Below are 23,562 nucleotides of genomic sequence, written 5' to 3'. Positions count from 1 at the left end.
TTTCTGTAGGAAAGTGGTGCTACTGCTGCAGATGTTGCTAAAAGGTATATTACTGGAAAACAGCCCCTAGATTTGTTGTCTAAACTTCAGGAAGAATTCAGAGAGCTACAAAAATGGCAAGGGAAGCATCTGAATAGAAATCTGTCTTGCATTAAGAGGTTTCTTTTCCAGTACTTCCAAGAGGTGTAGAAAAGTCTGTTTGAAAGTGAGCAGCCGTGTTCAAAAAGGTGATTGCTTTTAATAATTTCTATGAGATGGGGAGAAATATAAAATCTTTCTACAGTCGAAACAACTGCATGTCTCCAGTCAAATTTGACTAGCAACAGAACAAAAATACCCAACCAAAAAAACCCCAAAATAAAAGGTGAGAGTACAGTCTCTCTGTAGTAATTCAGAGTCTCAGGGATATATAAAGAGTGGTATTGGTGTAAGGAGGAGATGGAAATGAGCGACCTGGTTCTGAATGCAATTTGATCTCTTCCTTTCTCTCAGTTAAAGTTATGCTGGTGATGTTCCTGAATCTGCCCTAGCAACAGTCTGTAATATTGAGCTTCTATATTGATCAGACTTCTAAAAGTCTGCTGTGGTAATGTGTGCAATAATGAATAGGAAAGAGCATCTTGTTCTGAGAATTTCAGAAAAACTAAACAACTGATGGCTTTTGACACACTTTGAGATCTTTCCTTGTAGTTTTGTGTACTCTGGACATGTGATGCTTGCTTCACTTCAGATTCAGCACACGCACAGATAACATCTCCATAGTTTTGCTGTGGTTGTATTTATATTTGTATCATGCCTCTTAGCTGGGCATACCATGCATTTAGAGATTGCTATTTCATTATGGCATATTGAGTGCCAGGTCCTGGTAGGGTGCTGATTACAAGAGATGTGCTGCCAAGTACACTTTCATGAGGAGCAGCATGGCCCAGGGCATGGGGACACTGTTTGTGGCTCTCATGCCTGGCCCTGCTCTCCCACAGTGCTGAGGGAAGAAGAAAATTACTCCAGTGAAAGCTGCATGCAGCAAGGGAGTGAAGGCAAGAGCTATTGAATTTTCAAAAATAAAACTGAAGCAAGAGGCTTATACTTCATAATAAGAGAAATTGATTAAAGAGAGATGAGTTATAGCAATGGCATTTCTTGAGTTAATTACCCATGAAGATTCCCAGAATGCATGTTATGATGGTCTACATTGAGAAATCTCAATTTTTGGAGATAAGATGTAATTGATCCTTTGTTACAGCAATAAATATATTTACTGGGGTTTACTTTATTGTGGGCTGAAAATATTCCAAGTTAAATATCACTGACATCTTCATGATTAACATTCCTGAAAACTTTACCTTTTTTTCTTTAGGATAATCTCAGTGCTTGGATATTGTTAGGAAAAGACTCCAGAATGTGTTATTAATGCTGAGTGTATGAATCTGATAGCTGTTTTGAGGATGAGTTCCCAGACAAAACAAGTTCAGCAGAATGCCCTTGCAAGTAGGAGTGTTGACATTGTGGAAAGTGCTTTTCAATTGCAGATAAAAGGGACCAAAGCAGCTATGGAATACTGCCTTTCACAAGGGATAGGTGCAGTTGTAATACTAGTGTTGAACAGCAAAAGTGGAGTTTTAATATTTCACTCAAATATCACTCCAGATATTGACACTAGAAAGTTAAGAAATCAACAGCTCTTGATGGGACTTGAACAAGTAGTTACTATAATCATTCCATGCTACCAAGTAAAAATGAAAAGTCCTTTTTTTATAAGCTAAAAAAAGTCCAGTGAGTTTATGAAACAGTTGTTATTTCTTCCCTCTGGGAAAAAGTTGAGGCAGTCTTTCAACTGCCTGTGGCTTGGGTTTCATTATGCTTCTAGTATAGTTCTTAAAATGTTTGCTATTCCTGGCTGCAGCCAAGTCATTGGCTGTATAGCACAGGCAGAGGATACACACTGTTCCCCTGAACCACCTTAGGCTCAGCTGGTAGAGCTTTATGCAAACCTAAGTAGTTTCTTGTGGCTAATACAGGTGCATGTCATTCACTCTCACCAGGTTGAAAGAAGGGTTGGATGGCTCTCTTAGGCAGCTGAAACCACAAAACAGAACTGATTTTTAAAGGAAAATGTCAACATATTTTCTTTTATTTATCTTTATCTTTGGAAGTTAATAATAAATCAGAACAATAGAGAGTGAGGTAATCAGGCCCATAACTTGTCTACACTACTGAGACTACATGCATGCAGATCTATGCAAAGAAGTATCTGATGGGCAATATTCAATAATAGTTCTGAGGATATACCTAGCATAGCAGTCTTCATATTTACAGAAAAACAAAAGGTAAAACAAAATAACCATGTTGGCTCTTAGTGTATCTGATTCTGTTTGGTAGGCATGATTTTTTTAGGCTGTTTTTATTTTGTTGAATCAAACCATGATAGAGGAAAAGGCCATTTCTTGCATCTGCCATCTGTTACATCTCCACAAAACATATTCTCACAGCTGCCACCATAGATATTCCTACATAAATAAAATAATCAAAATTTGTGGGCTCTCTGCATTCCCATTGGAGAATGTGGTTTATTTCATCCAAAGCATCAGATGTGTTCATGGAAGTTATGTGGGTGAAACCAAACAGTCATTGCTCACCAGAATGAACTCACAGGCATTGCTTATTACAGGACTGAACAATTCCGTTTCTATCAGGAGAGCATTGTTCCCAAAGCATTTCTGACCACCATAGCTACACAAACACAATTGTCTATGTGATTGAAGCCTTACCACAGAAGATGACAGTTTTATAAAAGAGTTTTTCCCCTCTGATATTTGTCTGAAAAATAGAGGGATGTGTATGCCAGTGAGTGGAACCAAAAAAGGCATCACATTGCTTCGTTTGTGCCATTCACCTTGAAATTAAAGTCTGATACCTTAAAGACCTGTGAAGAAGAGCTCTCTGCTACAGAACTGAGGTCCTGACAGGAAGAAGTAATAGAAGATGGTGGACCTGGGAAAGCTCAGCATAGATATCTCATTAATCCCTGTGGTGTTTCTTGCATTTTGTGGCTGTTTACCTTTAAAGAAGAGTAGAGCACACTCTTCTCTGAACACCTGTCCATAGGTATTTTGGGTAGGTACTAATAACACTATAATAACAGAAATAGAGAAACCAGATCACTGAGTTGGGAATTTTAGGTGGACTATAAGTGAGATTCCCTTAATGTGCAGCAAATGCACGGTTTTCACTAAATTTTTTTGCGAAGCTTCTCTTTTTCTCTTCTGCAGTCTGATCTTCTCTAACCTATAGAAACTGAGGTGGTGAATAGAAATTTGTGTCCAGCAGCAACTTGGGTGGGAAAAGGTGGCATATGCTTGCCCAGAACTGCAGGAAAGTGAGATGGCAGGTAGGAAACCCCTCCAATGCACTCAGGGATAAACCCACCCAGCAGCTGAGTTGTTAAACCCATAACCCCTCTCTGTACCTACTTTCTTTTTTTAAGGAACTTTTTGAACAGTTTTTGTGAACACTGGCTGAATTTCCTGAGAGCTAAGACAAAATGTTATGTTCTGTATTCTGCTGCCTGCATAATTTGACATGTAATGCACTTGCTAGTTTTGTCTGAGAAGCATATCATAGGGAGGTTAATTGGATGTGTTATTTTTAAGTAGCAGGATAAAGTACACTGGAGAGGAAAAAAGAAGCTATGAAAATTCGGAGAATGCATTAGGGATAAATGCAAGAAATTATATACTGAGGAACATCTAGACTGTTAAGATTATCTGTAAGGAAGGGCACCTTTTTCACCCTAAAATGCAGTCAAATGGATACCTCCAGCTCATCTACTAGCTTTTAAAACTCATTTTTTCTTGGCTTGCACTAACATGCTCATCATAAAATGTATGAGTCCTGTATGCCAAAGGGAAACAACATAATGCTCAGCTATGACAGAAAAAGCTACACACATTACTTAGAAATATATGTTTTCATTTTCTTCCATGACATATATATGATGCTATTTTTTTTTTTTCTTATTTGCTACTCAGTGGTTTACCTCCTCCTAAGTATATCATACTTTTCATGTCATATATCTGAGCTCCATCCAAGCAGGATTTACTTTTTCCCCCTCTGTAAGCAGAAGTAGATTAACTGGTTATACTGTGATGTTGGGGTTTCTCAAGAATATCCCAGAGACAGAGGAGCAAAACTCAGGCAAAGTTAAGTTGGGCAAGTGCATTTGTCTTCATCTATTTAAGGATGTCCTTGATTAGGCTGTCGTTTGTTTTCCTGCTAGAGCACAGATGTGACTTAATTCAAAATACAGATTGCTTGTGTATGGCTACATGGCTTGTGCTTTCCAGACACTTAATAGGATGAGTGGTCTTCCTGAATGGTGGGGAGTTTTGCATGCATTAGTATTTGGATAATTTTGTGTGTCCAGAAAGATTCTCAACCTCTTGACAAGTATAAGGAATTAGAGCAAATGTACTGAAGGATGAAGCAGGTACTTCAGTATGTTCAAATGATTTTTAAATTTCAACAGTAGCACCCTCTTGGACATTCTTACATTCTGGCTTATGCTATTTGCCTTTACCCTGCTGTGGAGCTCAGCTGGACAGAAAGCTAAAACACTGTAGCAATGAAACTGAATAGGAACTTTTGGTCCTACTAGAGATATTGACTGAGAACCACTTCTAGGACATTATTCATTTAGATGGATTTTGGCAGGAGCAGATGAAGGAATGGTGGCTTAAGATCCATGTTTTTTTTTCTATTTGTCAAATTCAGGATATCTGTCTTGAAGTTATATTGGTGATCATGTGTGTGTGCAGCCTGGGAACTGTTTGGTCATTCAGGAAGTTCATGCAGTACTTTGTTGATGTCTGCTTGTTTTTCACTACAACCCTCCTCCCCCCACCCAAAACTCAATAGTTACTTCAACAAGAACCTGGAGAGTGTTCTACTCTCTGGTTCAGAGGCAGTTTCTCATCTCATTATATCCTAAATGAGTAAATGTGACATCTCCACCACAGGTAGACACATAAATTGGCACAGACATTTGGAGGTGTTACTGGAGATGACCTGTGGTATTTGAGACATCCTCATAGGGTTGTTGGATATGGTGCAGATCATATGAGATATCCTGGCAGTGGTAGCTGGAGGCAAGGCAACCTGGAGTGGGCAAGGAATTGGGTCAATGCTGTTCATTTGTTGGAAAAATTGTTTTTTGAGGGGCTGATTTGGGGTTTTGTTGGGTTTTTTTTTTTTTGTTTGGTTTGGTTTGGTTTGTTTTTGTTTTGTGGTGAAGTGTGCTGTGTGGAATACTTAGTTGTGTTACTATATACCATAATTCTCGAGAACTTGTTATTGAGACTTGTCTTCCCTGAAATCATGAGGCAGTAGGGTGCTGCTTCCTGCTTTTTAAATGCATAATGAAGTTACTTGCTGTTGACGTTCAGTGTAGCTAGGTTGATACTCCTTGTGAAATATGTCTAACACCTTGCAGTCTAATTTGGATTTTGATGAGGAGGAAGTCAATTCAGGAGCTGGGATAGGGACCACATCCCCATTACTATTGGCATTTCTCTTCCCTGAAGGTTAAAGTGAGAAGAATCACCAGATTAGTGCTGTTTCTTGTATTGCTGAGACAGGTGCTATCACTGTGACATGTTTTTCCTATTGCTTCTGAAATATTCTGTGACATTCAGATGTAGTTGTCTATAATTTCTGTGACTAAGAGGCCTTGTCCTCATGTCACACTGCCCCCAACTATGACAGCTGTAGAGTCTACAGAGCTGTGCTGCAAGTAAATTGTTGTTACAGTAGTTAGGTATGCCAAGAATTTAATTTTTTTGAGCAGCACAGGCAACTGGCATTTCAGTATCTCTGCATGAGACATTTTTTGGTTGTCAGAGCCCAGATGAAGAGGAGCTGTAATGCAGTGTGTTAAAATGTCATAACCTAAGGACAGAAAGAACCTGAACATATTACAGGTATGTCCCTATGGATCAAGGAGGGAACAAATTATATAAGCAAGTTACTAACATAGACTGGTAGTTAAAATGGCACATTTCTTTTCTTATAACCCTTTTCTTACAACCCTACTTGAGTCTGTAAGTGCTAGGGAATTTAGAGTTTTGCTTTAAAGAGGTAACATTTTTGAATGCATTTCAGTTCCCATGAATAGTAGGGGCTGAAAGCAGTGATTTGGGGCATGCATAGTTCAAACAGCACTGAACTCCTGGTTCTTAATGTGTTCCAATTCCCTCTGTTTAACTACTAATGCATCTTGATTCTCAGCAATACCGTTAATAACAGCATGTTTCAATTTGTATTTTTCTCCTATGATTTTAATATAAACCAACTTCACAGCTTTGGTGTATGGGCAGGTAGAATTGTGTCCACCATGTTAGTGTTCCACACCACCTTAATTGGAATGAGCCTGTCTCCAAAGGCACATTTATTGATGCTGTTCAGCTGGCTGCATAAACTTGCTTCCCCAAAGAAATCTCACTAGAATTCAGATATCAGATATCTCAACAACTGATTCTCCCGAATAACTAGAATGCCCAAGAGCAGCTAGCCCTGTGCAAGACAGGTCCATTACCAGGAACATTCTGAGCCTCTCCTAGAGGTCACATAAACTTGCTTTCTTCAGAAGCAAGGCCAGTTGATTTGCCTCCTGAAAAAACATGAAATCACGTGAGAACTCAAAAAAAAAAAAAAAAAAAAAATTGAAAGATTATGGGGAGACAGTTGTTCAAGGTGGTTATATCTTCCAGTAAGTTGCTGAGACACAGTTTTAAACCCTGATAGCATCTCTTGAATGTGACCACATGCAATGCTGGAGATGTGTGCCTGAGCAAAACACCTGGTCTGTTAAATGCTTACACAACTGGTGAGGGGTACATATATATATGGTAAAATAGAAACCTGTGTACTGGCACTTTGCTCCCTAGACAGAACCATTCTCCAGGACGTGGGCAGCCTGCCTTTAGTAAGGCATAGGAAAAGGAGAAAAGTGCCCCAGGGTGTGCACTGATACTATTTATCATATTTTTATTGCTTGTTTACTACAAGTGAAAATACTGGAGCAGCTGAGATGTTTCAGCATTGCAGATTTTATTGTTTTCAGATCTGAAGTGCAGTGTGTCTGATCCTAGCTGCACAAATTAAATACTAATAATCATTCAGCTAGGTGAGCCCTCTGTGTATTGCAGGTAATTACCCTTGTTTTAGAAAGTAGACATTTGTCCACTTTTGTTATCTGTGTAATTCACTGAAGTAGAGACAAATGTCATAAAATGACCCTTGGGTAAAGAGATCTTTTTGTTTTTTTCCTGGAGAGGGAAAGTTTTCCTGAAACTCTGTCACTCCTGGATGAGCTGATTAATTTTTACCTTCATTATATTACTGTTTTCCACTGCACTGCAAAGCATGAATAAGCTCGTGGCTTTTTCTCTGATGGTTTCCCCCTATATTTCTCTGTGTAAATTATTTTTTCATTTCTATGCTTACCAAGTCAGAGTTTGCTTGCCACTGATTGAAATTCTGGACTGAGCAGTACCAATTAGATTAATTTATGTGGGTTAAATTCTCCTGAAATGCTTTACTTTGGAGTTATATTTATGAGTAATCTATATTCCCTGTGCTATACCTTCCCAGTATGAAGCTGTCAAGGGAGAAGAAATTTAAAGAGAAACAATCTATTTCCTTTGGAGTTATAATGAGATAATATCATCAAAAGGTGCCTTCTTTAGCTACCTACATAACTTATTTAATGTAATGGTGATTTGACTGAAATACAAGAACAAAAATATAAATAATACATAAATGACAGGTCATAGTTTACCTCAGACTAGACATGCTCAGTCTACCTTATGCCATGTCTGAGGAAAAATAAGGATGATTTGGGATTCAGGGTGGGAAGAAGACATGCCACTGAGGTGACTTTTAACTGTTGCTGTATTGATGCTATGTTTGAGCAAGCACAAAAAGAAGATGCAAACAGATGATGTTTTCCTTTAAAAAAGCTTTTCTGTCTAAATTTAGAAAATTCTTTCCCAAGTCTCCCAAGGATTTTTCCAGAGACAGTGAAAGTGCTCATAAATAACTTCTCACCCTAGTAACAATACATAACACAGCCTGGATTGCTGGGACTTCAGCATCCCCTTACCAGCTGGGTATTGTGCAGCTGTCAAGCCTCTGCAGCTTCCCTGTATTGCTGACTGCCTATGAGAACAATAAAAAAAACTAGCAGAAAATATTTTTATTTGTGTTTTTGGAGTTGTTGTTGACTCTTACTAGTGCAACATTTCTTCTTTAGTTGCTGTCAATAAAAGAGTGAGTCTTTGGCATGAGAAGTGTGTGCCGGTGGCAGTTCTTTGGCAGCCCTGCATTCTTACCAGGCTCCTGAAGATAAAGTGTCTGAAGTCCTTGGTGCCATAATGCTTCCTTTTAATTCCTGTTTTTTGCTGCAGGTTGGGGAGTTCAGAGCCCACGCCGCAGAGTGGACAGCCAACGTCACCGCCGAGTTCAAGGAGACCCGAAGGCGCCTGAGCGTGGAGATCTACGACAAGTTCCAGCGGGCCACCTCCATCAAAAGGAAGCTCTCTGCAGAACTCGCTGTCAACCACAACCAAGACCTGACCCCCTGCAAGAGAACACTGTCAGTGAACCACCTGACCAGCGAGAAGGACCTCTTGCCAGCTCTGACAAAGACAGACAGCATTTACATGAACGGCTTGACGCCGCACTGTGCAGCAGAAGAGATAGCCGTGATCGAGAACATTAAGTAGCCATGGCTTTGGATCCCAGCCCTTGGGAAGCTCTTGGCTTAGACTAGCCATACACCATTTCTTTCCACCCTGTCAATGACCAGTGCTAGCAGCATTTTATATGTGTGCATGAGTTCCACAGAAAAACTACAGTCCCGAGTTACCATCGCATCTCTTCAGAGACACAAAGACGAATGGCACTGCTGTTTCCGAAAGATGCTGGAACAAGCAATGTTTTCTGCCTTTATCTGCCCAGACTGTTTTTCACTTCTAATGTGCCATATGGCCTCACGAATGAATCTCACTTGTTTATGGTAACAATGTAGCTTTGAGGGATCAGTCCTTAAAATTTCAGGGTCTACCTTACTGAGCCTAGGAATGGACCATTTCTGGACTACAACACATTTGTAAATGGCAAGAAATTCTTATGCAGCCTTTTACCTAAGAAATTTTGGTCAGTGCCTTATCTTTTGAAGAACCAGAACCTCTACAGTTCCTGTACAACTTTTGTTTGTTTGGGTTTTTTTGCATGAGAAGTGTATTTCATTTAAGCCTTTCGTTCTTCTTGAAATTGTGGTGTTTCAAAGGTGTCTGTTGTGAAGACACGAACCAGCATGAATGAATGCCAAAACTCAACAATCATCAATTGATGTTCTTAGTCCAAATTTAAAGGCACTGCAGTTTCAAAAGTTCAAAACCTGTCCCCAGAAGCATTTTGTTTTACTCAGGTCCAGCTGATACTTGTTCACGCTGACTTGTAGGATTTGCAGACCCTTTTCAGGTCTTAGTTTTCCAAGCAGTGTTCAGCAGTTGTTTTTCTCTTCATCAGATGTACCAAAAAAAATCTGCAGCTTATCTATCACTAAATTGTTTGGTAGATGACAAGAGCAAATAAAGAGAAACAGAGGGAGGCTTTAAATTACTGTGTTCTAATAATCACATCCAAAAAAACAATGCAGAAGAATGCAGCTATTTTTAATAAGCATAAACCTTCTGCCAGATATTTGGCATGGAAAGGATTCTTAATTTCCTTTTTAAGCCAAGTCACCCCAGAGGCTACATGATATTTTACCCGTGAATCCTGGTGGAGTGCTTTCCTGAATGTCACGTGGGCTGCCTGTGCCAGAGCTGTGGCTAACGTGGGAATGCAATTGAAACTGGTATCACTGTGACTTTCTACATTTCAAATAGAGATGGCTCTGAATATCAATGCAGGCATGAAGAAGAGCTGATAAATAGCACAATCTGAATATCGGTGATTGTTCAGACAGGATAGGCTGACAAGAAGCAGATCTAAACCAGACTGTGGGTTTTCTTTATTTGTTTTAAGAAAACACATTAATTTTGTACCTTCTGTTTTGCTTATAGGTGTACATGAGATTCAGAAAAAATGCAGGATGGAGTGGATAATTTTGCATTTTTTTCCTTATGTTAGTCTATTGTAACCTGGCTGTACATAAAATGAATAGAACAGGCCTTAAAGAAAAATTTAGGCTCTGTAAATTAAAAAAAGAATGGGACTTTGCTGATTGGGCATGATTCAAGTGGCAAATCTTACAGCATCTCTGACCATTAGATAACATGCAAGATATGAATGTTCATGTTTTTTGGATGCTTAGCTTGTTTTCTAATAAATATAAGTTAATATGTAAATTCAGTGTAAATATCAGTCAATTAACATTTACAGAGAGTACGCTTTTAAAACTAAGAAAGTTCCATGACACAGCACCGAGCAATGCTCTTATAACAAAGACCCTTGTCTCCCCAGCACAGTGTTCTGAATGTCCACATGGCAAGGGTTCTTGCCATGTATAAACTGTGAATTGTAATGAAAAATAAAGTTTTTAATTAAAAGAAGCTTTCCTGAATCTCCTGCTTGCTACAACTGGAATGCTAAGGAATAATTTGTGAAACTGATTTTTATGCTTTCACTGGTTACAAAGTATAGCAGTCTGCCACCTGCTTTAATTTAAGCCGGTTTAGCAATAAAGGCTTGACTTACCCAGCACAGAAATTACTATTTTTTTCCTTGATATTAAAAACTATGCTCTTTGATTGCCATACCTTAAGTTGTGTTTCTTGCTATTTTGTTTCAAAAACTTATCAGGATTCCGCTTCTTCCATCATAGGCCACAGAGCTTCTGGCAGAGTTGCTCCATCCTTGCCCTGGGGACGGTGCAGGGAGCTCTGCCCCCTGTGCTGCTGCTTCTCCTGTGGTTGCTGGCACCTTCTGCAGAGTGTGTGAGCAAGCAGCTCTAAGGACAGCAGCCTTTCATACTGCAACAGTTCTTTTCTACAGTGAATATTTTACAGGGGCATCTTTAATTAGGGCTTGGCCAAGGGAAGTAGCGCCCACACCAGCCTGGTGGTAAGTGAGGAAGACTGGAGTTTTTATATTGTTTCCTTCTGATTTGTGTAGGGTGTGTTTTAGTGCCTTTTGGAACTGATTTTTCAGAAAGAGACAGGTAATGTTCAAAGTATATTGTCCTTAATTCCCTTGGATATCTTAGGTTAAAGCCTTGTATCCCTCTAACCAGCTTGTTTCTACTTACCAACCTACAGAAGTGCTTGGCTTTGTGGTTTCTTTCATTTTAAAGAGTCTCAGGACCTGCTGAAAAGAGCATATTTTTTGGAGATCCTGTGGCAATATTTGAGATAAAAGTATGGATACTTAAACCCATTCCGTTTTTATTTGCTTTGACCTTTGAATATGATCTCTGGGTAAAAAAATCTCTGTTAACTTATATATATTTCTTACTTCACTTTTGTAACAGATCTAAATTATCATCCCCTATCAAAATAGATTTACCTGTGGGGAACAAAGTATAAATAAATAAAATCCTTTATTTGGAAGTTTAATAACTGGAGGAGAAAAGATGCCACAGTACAGATGGTATAGGTAGGTAGAGTTATCATGATCCAAACATGTCCAGTGTCATTAGTTATTGGAAAATCCTTTTCTCCTTCTCCACACACAGTGATAGACCACAAAGGGTGAGATGGCTCAGTTAATTTATAATACCTGATGAACTCAAATGTTTTTCTCTTCCCATAAGAGCAGATTTTTATATTAAACAAACCTGTCTTTTATACATGGAAACTTTTCAGACTGCTAATATGCTTGGTACTTAAGCAAGCTTGTGAAAATGGCAAGAGGCTCTTTTCTTTTATCCTGAAAAAAAAAAAAAAAGCATTGGGAAAATGTTCTGGATGAGATGCAAATCGTGGCACATAGGTAGCAAATTTGTCTTTATAGATTCTTAACAAAACAATTTATTTCTCAGTATTACAGTAAACACCTCATTAATAAAACCAAATTGAAATCTCTTGAAGGGGTAGCTAGAGGTGATCTGTATTGTTTACTGCTGGCTGTGATAATCTTGTTTTTGTTTTTTTTATCCTTTGTATTCTTTGGTGTGCTGTACCTCTGTAAAGTGTTGATGAAACCCTCAATTTTTGGGTAGCCCTGCATGAGAGCCAGGGAGATCGGGTTGCAGAGAATTTGTACCATGCCCCATTCTTGCTTGAGTACCAGGGCAAGAACTTTCTTTGGCATCCCCTCCACGTGCTTTGTAGCCCCCAAGCTGCCTCTTGCCCTTTTTCTAATATTTTGGGAGCCTTGAAGTGCTACTGTCAGAGCAGTGAAAAGCATGGAAGGACCAAACCCAGAAGCTTGCTGAATCTCATGAGCATCCCAGCCTCTCTCCCCACCTCTTCCTGATTCGGCAGGAGGAAAGCTCAAGGGTAACAGAAACCCACAGAAAAGCTAAACCTCCAAAGTTTCCACCTTTGACCTGAAATGGACCTTCCTTAGGTCACATTGGGAGACCAGGATGGCAGATGGGAGATCTGTACATTTGTTTGGAGTTCTTGCTCCTTCAGCATTATTCCTACACCAATGATCTCTAAAGAAGAGCACGACACACCCTACAGAAGAAGAAAGGAGGTTGGTCTACTTGGTCAAATCTACATGCACATCAAAAGTGGCTATATATTTATAACTAATTCCTGAGAAGAAGATTTTTCTGTCAGGAAAACTACCTACAGTGTTGGAATATAGCAGTAATGCTTCTAATAAATTCCTGTCATACAACTATATGATAATTGACTTTTCTTTTCTACCCTGCAGTACTGTTTGAAAGGAAAGGATTTTATATATACGGAGAAATACACATTTTCCATGACTTCCAGGATTCATTATTTTGGCATTAAAAAAAAAAATTGTTTCTGTTTCCCTGCAAATTTAAATGAACAACGTAACCTTATAGTGAATAAAGTGTTCCTTTTCAGAAAAGTAGACAAGATGCTGATTTACTGTTATTGGAAATAACAAGCCGTTGAGCTGCATGGAGATTAAAAATGTCAGCTTTTTCATTTGAGAAAACATTCTCTGCTTTGCCAAATTATCGTTACAATTGTAAAGAGCCTTTGTGAGAATCGATAGGTATAGTTTTATTGCACTTGGGAAACTTGAGTATTTCAATTTTAGGCCATTGCTTATCATGCTTTTATGAACTTTCTGAGGAATATATTGAATAGGCTTGTAAACAAGTACATTACTTATTGTACAACAATACGTCCCCTTCATGCAGAAGAATGATATAGTAGCACATGCAGCTTTATGTTCTGGACCCAGATAATTTGTGCCTTCAATATGTATCGACATTGTTGCATCTTCTTAAATTGTCTACAAAACCCACTTTGGTATAATGACTGTAGTTTCATGTAAACTCAGTGATTTGAAAATATAGCTCAATTTTAAGTCAGCATAGTATGAAATCAATAAACTTCACAACTTTTTATGAATTATAACAGTCTATCAGCACTGGTGATGTAATAAATAATATCTTATTGATTGCCTGTTTTAGTTATTTCTGAATATTAGCTGTTTTTCCTACCCTAGTTGCTGGAGATGGATAATTATGAAGAAAGCAACTCATCTCCGTGGTTTGTGATCAATACACTATGACAGGGCTGCTGGTATTAGAATTCTTAGGAGTTAAAACTGAGGTATTATGTTCTGCCTGCACTATTATTAATTATTAGCAGTAGCATTCATTCAATTCTCTGGGTGCACTGATTTTTCTGGGAATGTCACAAGAGTGTTTATCTCTAGTTTGACTTTGGCAAACAAATGTACTTAGTGAGAAACTTCTTTGGAAGGATTGACTATGTTAATTCAATTGTTAATAATAGCTAATTCTCAAGACTAATTATATGCAGCCAGATCTTCATCCTCCAGAGAAAGGCATATAACACACGTGTAGTAGAGATCCTGGTGGGAATGTACTATTTGTCATTAGCAATAAATAACAATATTCTTCAGAAGATAATCAACAGCCTGAAATGACTCCTTAAACAGCAGTTTAATGTTAGCTCCATTTCTTTTTCTTTCACTATTAATTTGATCCTTCAAATTAAACAGGGCATCCTGAGAAGTTTTGCTAAAGCAATTCACTTGCTGTGAAAGATGTATTTTAGTCTTGTTTGGCTCAGGGGATACTGGGACTAACTTTGCTGAGTGACTAGAAAAGTGAACATATACGTTGAAAACTTTGTTACGGGAATGGGAGAGAATACATCACTGTACTGCTGATGCATCACTTTTATACCAGTGACAGGTCTGCTTCTGTTTTGTGTGGATTTTGCTTTTTCTGCAAAATTACAGTATTCAGTATTCATGCATTTAATACTAGATCTGGTAGGAAATGTGGTAAAGAGAGGATCTGCTTTAACTATCCCAGTTGTATTTAGCATGCCCTTCTCTGTAATGTATTGGCATCCAGAACCATACATCACCTTGCTTGCTCTGTAGCAGAAGAGAAGGGATTTACAGATTTGAAGGCATCATGTTGCACATTTGGACAGAATAATAACCCAAGAATTGCAGGCTGGGCCTTTCTGAACGGCAGACTGACAAGTCGCAAAGTCTGAATGCTTTTTTAATAGAGAATACCACAGTGGTTTGTAGCAAAAAGGAGTATAAAAAATTAGGCTCAGCTGTGAGAAGTGGAAGTGGGAGTAACGTGTCACGTACTATTGTACTTCATAAACTGGAGGTGGTACAGACACAAAGACCTTTTCATTTCTCAGTGTCCTCAGGGACTGTCAGCAGAGAGTCAGAGTGTAGCCTGTGTTATATCACTGTGCTCTTGCTCTTTTGCAAGCTCTGAACGTGCCCCAGCTGTGGAGGTACTGTGCCTTCCTGTGTGCCACATGGCTGGCACTGGTGGGGTGGCTTGACAGGGGTTCACTTTCTCTTGCTCTTCTCTCTGTACAGCACAGGTGGAATAAGAAGAGACAGGTTTGGCTGTTGTAGGAATAACTTGTCTTTTGGAAAGAGGAAGGACACACTTGAATGCTGGACTAATTTTGCTTTGGCTAATATGAACTCCTTAAAACTCTTTCATGTAGAGCAATGTTTTTGGAAAAATGGATTCCTATTTGCTCTTCCAAGATCAGAGCAGAAGCTGCAGTTTTGTTTTATCACTGCAGCTGCATGCTGCTTTTGAGCTTGGCTTGTCTCTAAATGAACAAGACTAGCACAGAATTAGCACTGGAAGTGGTTTCTGCTTGTGTAGGCAGAAACTACAAAAAAACTGTTCCTCGAGAATTAGAAATTAAAACATTCCTTCAAATTCAAGCTGCTGGTTGGTGATCATGGAATCAGGTTTACAAAGGAAACTTTTATTGTCAGTACAGAAGGGCTGTATTTGCACACTGCTCCATACTTACTGCCTGCTCTGAGAGTAAAAGATTACAATGGAGAACATGTAAAGCCCTTAACTACAGAGCACACCATAAACCTTTCTTCCTTTTTATTACAAATCCAAAGACAGCTTCCTGTACAGAAAAAGCGAAGTGCAGAAATGCACCACTAGCTACAAAGATAAGTCTGGATATTTTCCTTTCATTCTTTTTCTTGTTTATGTCTGTGGGCTAGAGTTAAAAGACTTCATACATTTTAATGTGGCATCTTGCATAAAAAATGTAACTCAACGAAGCAAATTTTTGTGCTGTTTGCCCCTGGTTTGCACATTTTGATCTTGTTAGAAGTTAAAAAAAAATAATTCTCCAGTGTAGGTGAAAAAGGGCAATTTGTGAAAAAGATACATGAGAAATGATTAAGAAGAAATAAGCATCTGACTAGTGTTTTCCCAATTAGTATGCCAGAAATTTTGAAAAAAATCCATGTTGCTGTGGAGACCATGGCATGACATGATGCTTGAAGAGGACGTGATCATGTGCAGATCAGCATGGGTTTGCCATGTCTTGCAGTACCTGAGAGAGCTGTTGGAATTGCATGCCACAAGCATAAAGCTGCTTTCCTACCTCTTCCAGCATGTCTGTCTGTCGGTTTGGTCATTTAGCAGTAAAAAAACCCTTTTTTGAAGCTCAAGTGTCCTTTTCTCCACCTGCGTTATTTGGGAGCTGGGTGAGAGCCATACCTTGACAATTGAAGTGCTGTCTCATCTCTGCAGATAGATAGCTTGGGTTTGAAATTGTCTGTAAGCCTCCACTAACTCAGAAATAAATAAAAATCATTTCCAAGAAGTAATAGCAGTTTTTTAAGACAATTATTTGGGGGCTTTTGATGGTCTGTCTGTATTTGAGCTATACCTGAGGTAAGAGATTATTCCATATTGGCGTGAAGAATCAGGGTACTCTAAAGTCAGGTCCTTTACACCTGGCTCTGTATTCTTTTGACATCTTACAGATAATAAAAACCAGAATTAAAAATCACTAGCCTGGAAATTCCTTACAAAAATCCCCAAACAATAAAACCCAAAACCAAAAGAGTCCAACAGTTCAGCAAATTCATTCTTTCCTCAGTATTTCCCAGCAATATCCCCACATTATAATGTGACTTTTCCCATCTTTCCTTTTTCCCCATTTTATTTTAAACTTTTTGTGTTGTCAAGCAGTCAGAGAGGAGTTTGAGAGTTTGGTTTGTGTACTCTATTCCAGTTTGGGGCTTGCTCAGGGAGCAGCAAGATTAACTTCTTTAGCATAGGTGACAATTGTACTGGGATGTCTCTTTAAAAAAAAGACAACCAAAACCAGCCAGCCAACCAAAAAACCTAACATGGAAAGCATTCTGGATTTTCTTTTTTGTTTTCTTTTTATTATTGCAGATTATAGAATGACAGAATATTCTGAGTTGGAAGGGACCCACAAGGGTCATCAAGGCCATCCCTTAAATGGGTGTTCCATCTGGGGATTGATAACACAACTCTGCATGTTATTAGCACCATGGCCCAACCAACTGAGCTGATCTCAGCATCTGAGTTCCAGCACATTCTTCCCTTTGTGCTTGAGAGAAACTCTCTACAAGTATTTTATTCCCTTTTCTTCAATCTCTAAAAAAATTCCCTTTTACAGTGGTAAAAAGACAGAGTCCTTTATGGCTGCTGGCATGCCCAGAGCAAATTTATCTTGGTCACTTGCTTGTTTCTCTTTTGCTGAGATATTCCATATCTCTCTGTATCCTTTTCTTGTCCTGAGATTTGGAGACAAGGGGCACCTCATTGCTCTCTGCTCTACTCTCTGCCCTACCCAAAGAGGTGCTTTGTTCATGACTGGTTCACACTGTAGAAATGCAGATTCAGGATGTGATCATACAGTTGTTATCTTTTCACCGGCTTAGAGACCAAAATGTCTAATTTCTCTCATGTGGCAAAGCAATGAGTCATCTTGAATACCCCCACCATGTAGACTGCCAGGAACTTCTCACATTCCCTTGATTCCTTGGTTTGTTTATTGCCTTGGACACCTAGTGAAGTGTAGGGTGACTCCAAAAAAAGGAAAGTTGTTGCTTATAGAAGAAATCGCTTTGAATTAAGATTTTAAAAAAATTGCTGTGTGTTCATGGAATTAGGATGATGCTATAATTCTTAATGCAGTTTACTGGGAATGATCTGTGCCTATGTTATAAACAGTAGTGAGAAGTATGGGAACCACAGATAAATATGTAAATTTTATTTGTAAGGTTTATTTGAGAGCACTCTAAACATCTGTCAAGTCATCATAATGACAGGCATGTAAAATTAAAACCAGCACTTGGGGTTTGGACTTCTCCCCTGAGCAGAACTGCTGGCTCACTGCAATTTCCTAGTGTGAGGCTGGAAACCAGTACTCATTAAATATCCTAATTTTTCTTCAGAATAGGCAACCCTTAGAGTACAGACTCCTGCAAAGTGCATGAATGGGAATAGACTGTGGACCCACGTTTTAGGCTGGAGCTATGGTTACCTCCATATTCCCTTTCATGGGAGATGACAGCAATTATTAATTTACTAAACACTATGCTGCCAAATTTCAGCAAGATGCTGGACATGAATCCACACTGATACATGAGGTAGCCAGATTGGTGGAGTGCTTCAGGGGTGAAAAATCCAAGTCCATTGGCAGGTACATGAAATAAAAAAATATACAAGAGAAAATATAAAAGGAGAATCTTGCTTTGAGTGTTGCCTCCAAGAAACAAAAGCCTAGGAGGCAGAGTCCTGTGTTTCATGTCAAATAAGCTGTCACTAGAGGCAACATGAGAACCTTCTCACAGGGAGCAGTAATTTATATGGATGTCCTTCCATCTGGGCAGAATACAAGGCCACAGTCTCATCTCTATACCTCTTTGACTAACTCTGTCCCCCCGTCTCCTCCTGGGGTAGGGTAAAACATGGTAGTTCCTACTAAAAGGAACTGAAGGATTGGGCAAAAAAATAGGAACACAATGTTTGTGGATAGAATTTCAATGCTGTGTGCCTCTCCAGGGTTCTAAAATTTGGATGAAATGTGTTGTTAAAATGCCTTTCCAACCATTTCCTTTGATTTTGTTTTTGAAATTATGCTATTGTGTAGTTTCTGAATAAGGGCAATACCAACAGAAGTCTTTTCTTGCAGTTTCTTCTCACTTGTGCAGTTGAGCCTTGCATATAAATATCACAACTGCTTCTACTCCAATAACCCACTGAGAGATATTGTCTTCAGAAAAAAGTGGGAGAGTGAGGACATTGCAGGAAAGGCTTTGCTCTAAACCAACTCTAAGGCTTAATAACTGCAAAAGCACAATTTATGCAGTGAGTGGGAGCTTAATACAAGTGCAATTAAGTGTAGTGACGTCACTAATCCGCCGGAATGTTCATTCAGCTTGGCAATCAAATCCACAAACCCAAGTCACTTTCAGGCCCATGGGGGTCTGCAGCCACCTCAGCTCACTGTCCCTGTAGCTGAGCAGCAGAAGGGCCAAAAGCTGCTGTGGGCATTTTGCATCCCTGGTGATGAGGGGCACTGAACTGGAGCTGTCCTAAGCTGTCCTAAGCAACCTCTGCTCCCTTCAGATTCTTCTGCTGGCTCTGTGCTGGAAAGGTGCACCCTGTGTATCACAGTGACAAGCAGGAATTCAGACTGGGAGCAGAATAGTGGCTTTACTCTGGCACCCCAAACCACCTGAGCTTCTGGGACATTTTCTGATTCAACTGGTAAATTTCTCAATGAGTGACAGTGAAATGTCCTGAGCTGCCTGGAGGTGAGGGAACAGCTGCCTTAATGTTCCTTTGAGGTTCTTCATTCTGCAGAGCAGCCAAACCAAAGAAAGATGCTTTTTCCACCCAAAGGGGTGCTTATCCCATCTTTGTCACCCTTGGTTTATTCCATATGTAGGAGGATAGATAGGCTGACAGATGAGGGGTTGGGTTTTTTTAATAAATTAAGCTAGGAAAAGGAAGTGGATGGAAGGGAGGAACTCGGCTTTATCTTCATCCTTCTCCAATGTCACTCCTCATGCCACCTGAAAATCTTGTCAAAGCCTTCAAGCCCATAGAGGGGAAAAATATGGTCATGGTATCACTTGTCTAAAAGTAAAAAATAAAGCACCCACCCTGAGAAAACACCTTCTAAGGCAATCTTTATGGATCTAAGACTCACAAAGGAAAGGACACTGTATGTCTAAATTTTGCTTTGCAAGTCACATGGAGATGACAAGCACAAGAGATGAGGCTGGAATATCATGTGGTGGGACTGATCCATTTAGTCTTGCCCCATTTTTGAGTGACCTCTGTGCAGCTGAATTCTTACAGTATGTAAAATCACTTGTCAAATACTGGTTTGGGGTTTTTTGTGGAATAAAATATACAGTTAATTAGCATACATTAGAATAACTTTCAGCCCTCACTTTTATTATATTAAAGAACATTTTCCTTCCAATTCATAAGTCCTCAAGTTTAAAAGATCGAGCTTGACATAAATAAATCTGAAATGACAGAGACGGAGACCTCTGATCAAATGAGGGAATGCTAAGCTTTTCAGCTAACATGAAAGACTAATTACTGAAGTGAGACTTAATAATTGATGCCTTCATTCAGCATAGCTCTGAGATTTAGGTCCAATAAAGAATTCATATACCTAAAAATAGTAAATACAAAACCTAATTTTCCATCATTTGGTCCCCAGATAGGGACCCAGAACCCTGTGCATATTATTGAGGCCCTAGAGCACCAAAGCAGTCAAGAAAATTTCTCAAATCATCAGATGGGGGCTAAGCTTGGTGCCCTCAGCCTGCCCACTATTAGCCAGGCTGAACGTGACTCGGTTGATGATGCAGGGATGTGGCAGTGAGGGGTGGCTGAACAGCAGCTCAGCTCTCCTGATAAGAAGCATCAGGCTTTGCTAAATTGCCCTTTCCTTTAGCCCTCATATCTAGACCTGGTTTAAACAATAGAAATGCCAAAAAAGGCAGAAGGAAGCCTTGTGTTCAAGATGTGTCTGAGGATGCTGGGACATGCTTCTTCACAGTCCTTGAACTAATGTGTTATTGAGGTTTTTGCCCCTTCAAAGCACTTTGCAGGACTTTTTACTGTGCAAAGAAGGCTGAAGTGGGTTTTTCTACTGCCCCTTTTTACACAATAGCTCTTACTCGGGGAGGTTGAACTCCATTAGTTGGAGTGGGTGAGTTCATACACCCCTGAAGGGAAGCTGAACCATGGGGCAACAGGTCAGGCCATCAAGGCAGGATTTGACTTCTGCTTGAAACTGGGGTCAGGGAGCTGAGGCTTGGAAGCTTTGCAGCTCAGGTGCAAGGTAATGAGTCCCACAGAGCTGAGCCCCACTGCTGACTCACTGCCTGTGTAAAGCAAAGTGATGGAGAGCTAACCAGCTCTTGGGACAGAGATTGGCAGACAGAGCCTCCAGCCTGAGGGAGCTCCCTGGGTACCAGCCTAAGGAGACAGGCTACATCTGGAATATAGCCTAACCCCAAAAATGCACTTCTCTGGGATGGAAAGGATTGACCCAAGTCTCCTGGTAAAACATGGTGGAATTGGGACCTGCAGCAAGGAGTGGTCCAAGCCTCAAGAGCCTGTGCTCTGGCAGCTGTGCTGGGGGAGGTGACAGCAGGTGGTGCAGGTGTTTGTGCAGGTGGAACTGATGGTGGTGGTAGAGCTGATATCAAGGGGTGGGGTGGCTGTGCTGGGGAGGTCTTTTGGTCCCTGGGCTGCATGGAGAGCTCAGCTCTTGGATCATCATTGGCACATCCTGGCAAAGTGTGGTGAGTGAGCTAAAACCTGGGGGGGAAGGTTGTGTGAGGTCACTTGCTTGTGTTTGGAGGGGGCACTGACTTCAGGCCATGTTGGAGAAAGGGAAGGAAGGTCTGTTTTGAGTATTGGCGTTTCACTTTGCTTTTTCTTTTTGTTTTATTTGTTTGCTTGCTTGGTTTTGTTTTAATTAGATGGATGAGGGTTTGCTGCTGTTTTGCTTCCCACTAAGATTGCCCATGACTGGAGGGACTGTAGGTTTATGTGGCTGTCAAGGAGAGGGGTCTCTCCAGAGGTGGACTGTATCCAGGTGGAGAATCAAGGGACAGGCAGTGGGGAGCTATACTGCTCCACAATTCAAGAAACTAATGTTTTCTAACATATCATGTCGCTGCTTTTCTCCCAACCTAGAAGTGAGAATTTTGTTAAGTCTGATGTTCCTTTGTACTTGAGCCAAGTTAGTGATGCCTGCTGCAGAAAATATTATGACTAATGGTGACAAGTTAATATTCTTCCCACAATTATGGCATTCCTGGAGAGCTATAGGAAATGTCCCAATGATATTAAGTAAACTAGATGGTAGGGAATCCAGCAGCAACTCTGCTGCAGAGAGAGAAATTGAGCAGAAGTAGCACATTAATCAAATGCTTAGGGGAAAAGAAAATGTGCTGTGAAAAATCAGATGAGTTGCCTGTTACAGTTCTTCACGGTTTTTATGTTGATAGCTTGCTGAAAAAAATGCTTTTTCAAGTTTATTGCTGAAGGTTACTTAATGAATGTGGGGTTTTGCCAGCTATAATTACAATGACAAAGTAATTATCAATGTGTGCTACTGCTCCTCAGAAGAGGAGTCAAGCAAGTCAACATTTTTGTCCATTTTCCTAAAGGAAGAAATCCTGTGCGAGTTAGCTTTTCTTTCAATTCCCTCTTTGGCTCTTTGTTTTCTATTCTCTTTTGTCTTTGATCCAAATTCATCTGAACTGATGCAGTGTGAAGAATGATATCTAAAAATACATCATTATTCCCAGTCTTATTTTTGTTGCATGTTTTGGTTTTGGGGTTTTCAGGAGAGATTTTTTTTTTATTGATGGTTGTGTGTGTGTGTTTGTTTTCTAAATAAATAAGAACTGTAGGGCTGTCAGGTGAATTTATCAAACTAGGAAAAGCTAAATGTGGTTTTGAAAAAAGTGGCACTAGGTTTGGTTATACAGAAACAGTACTGAGATAATTCAGGGAAAATCACCACAAACAACCAAAATATTAGATGGCTTTGTTGCTCTGGCTCTTAAAAAAACACACAGCAAGCCTCCCTTTTTGGACTGTGGTGGGCTGGCTCTGGCTGGATGCCCAAGTTCACTCTATCACACTCCTCCTAAGCTGGACAGGGGAGAGAGGAAATGTTGAAAGGCTCGTGGGTCAAGATAAGGAAGGCCAGGGAGGGATCAGTCTGCAATTACTGTCACAGGCAAAACAGACTCAAGGGAAAATTCATGTAATTTATTGCCAACCAAATTGGAGCAGGATAATGAGAAATAAAAGCTGAGTCTTAAAACACTTTCATCCCATCCCTTCCTTCTTACTGGCCTCAACCTTACTCCTGATTTTCTCTACCTTTTCCCCACCAGTGAATGGGGAATGGGGGCTGTGATCAGTTCATCACTCCTTGTCTCTGCTGCACTTTCTTTCTCAGGGGGAATACTGAGTATTCCTCCCAGTCTTCCCCTGCTCCACAAGACAGTCCTGCACAAACTTCTCCAGCAGTGTCATTCCCACAGGCTACAGTTTTTTGTGAACTGTTCCAGTGTGGCTCCTTTCCACAGGGTCCAGTCCTTCAGGATTAGGCTGCTCCTCTGTGGGTCTCCCACAGTCATGAGTCCTGCCAGAAAACTTGCTTTAAAACAATTTTCCCACTGGGTTACAGCCTTCTTTCAGGCATCCACCTACTCCAGACCATGGGCTGCAGGCAGAGGTCTCCTCCTCCATGGACCTTCATGGGCTGCAGGGCCACAGCTGCCTCACCATGGTCTTCATCACTGGAATCTCTGCTCTGGTGCCTGCAGCACCTCCTCCCCTTCCCTCACTGACCTCGGTGTCAGCAGGTCTGTTCTTCTCATTTATTCTAACTCCTCTCTCCAGCTGCAGTTGGTTTTGCACAGGTTTTTTTCCCTCCCTTCAAAGATACATAATCCCCAAGGTGCCACTGCTGCTGCTGCTGGGCTCAGCCTTGGCCAGTGGTGTGTCCATCCTGGAGCTGGCTGGCTGTGTGGTACACA

At 40.2% G+C, this 23,562-nt stretch overlaps 1 protein-coding gene across 6 annotated transcripts in view; it reads left to right on the top strand.

Moving 5' to 3' along the window:
• The window catches only part of KCNK2 (potassium two pore domain channel subfamily K member 2), a 128,435-nt gene extending 117,607 nt beyond the window's left edge, over nt 1-10,828 (top strand). For all 6 annotated transcript variants that reach the window (XM_088161180.1, XM_088161179.1, XM_088161182.1 and 3 more), the window contains one exon: nt 8,463-10,828. In XM_088161180.1, the coding sequence (XP_088017306.1) occupies nt 8,463-8,780 (318 nt within the window). In that variant the 3' untranslated portion in view covers nt 8,781-10,828. The remainder of the gene's footprint in view (nt 1-8,462) is intronic.
• Nucleotides 10,829-23,562: the final 12,734 nt, after the last annotated feature.

Source organism: Sturnus vulgaris, chromosome 3 (assembly GCF_052056855.1).
Source record: "Sturnus vulgaris isolate bStuVul1 chromosome 3, bStuVul1.hap1, whole genome shotgun sequence".
Lineage (NCBI taxonomy): Eukaryota > Metazoa > Chordata > Aves > Passeriformes > Sturnidae > Sturnus > Sturnus vulgaris.
The sequence above is the reverse complement of the archived record's forward strand: the minus strand, read 5'-3'. Positions and strand labels throughout refer to the sequence as shown.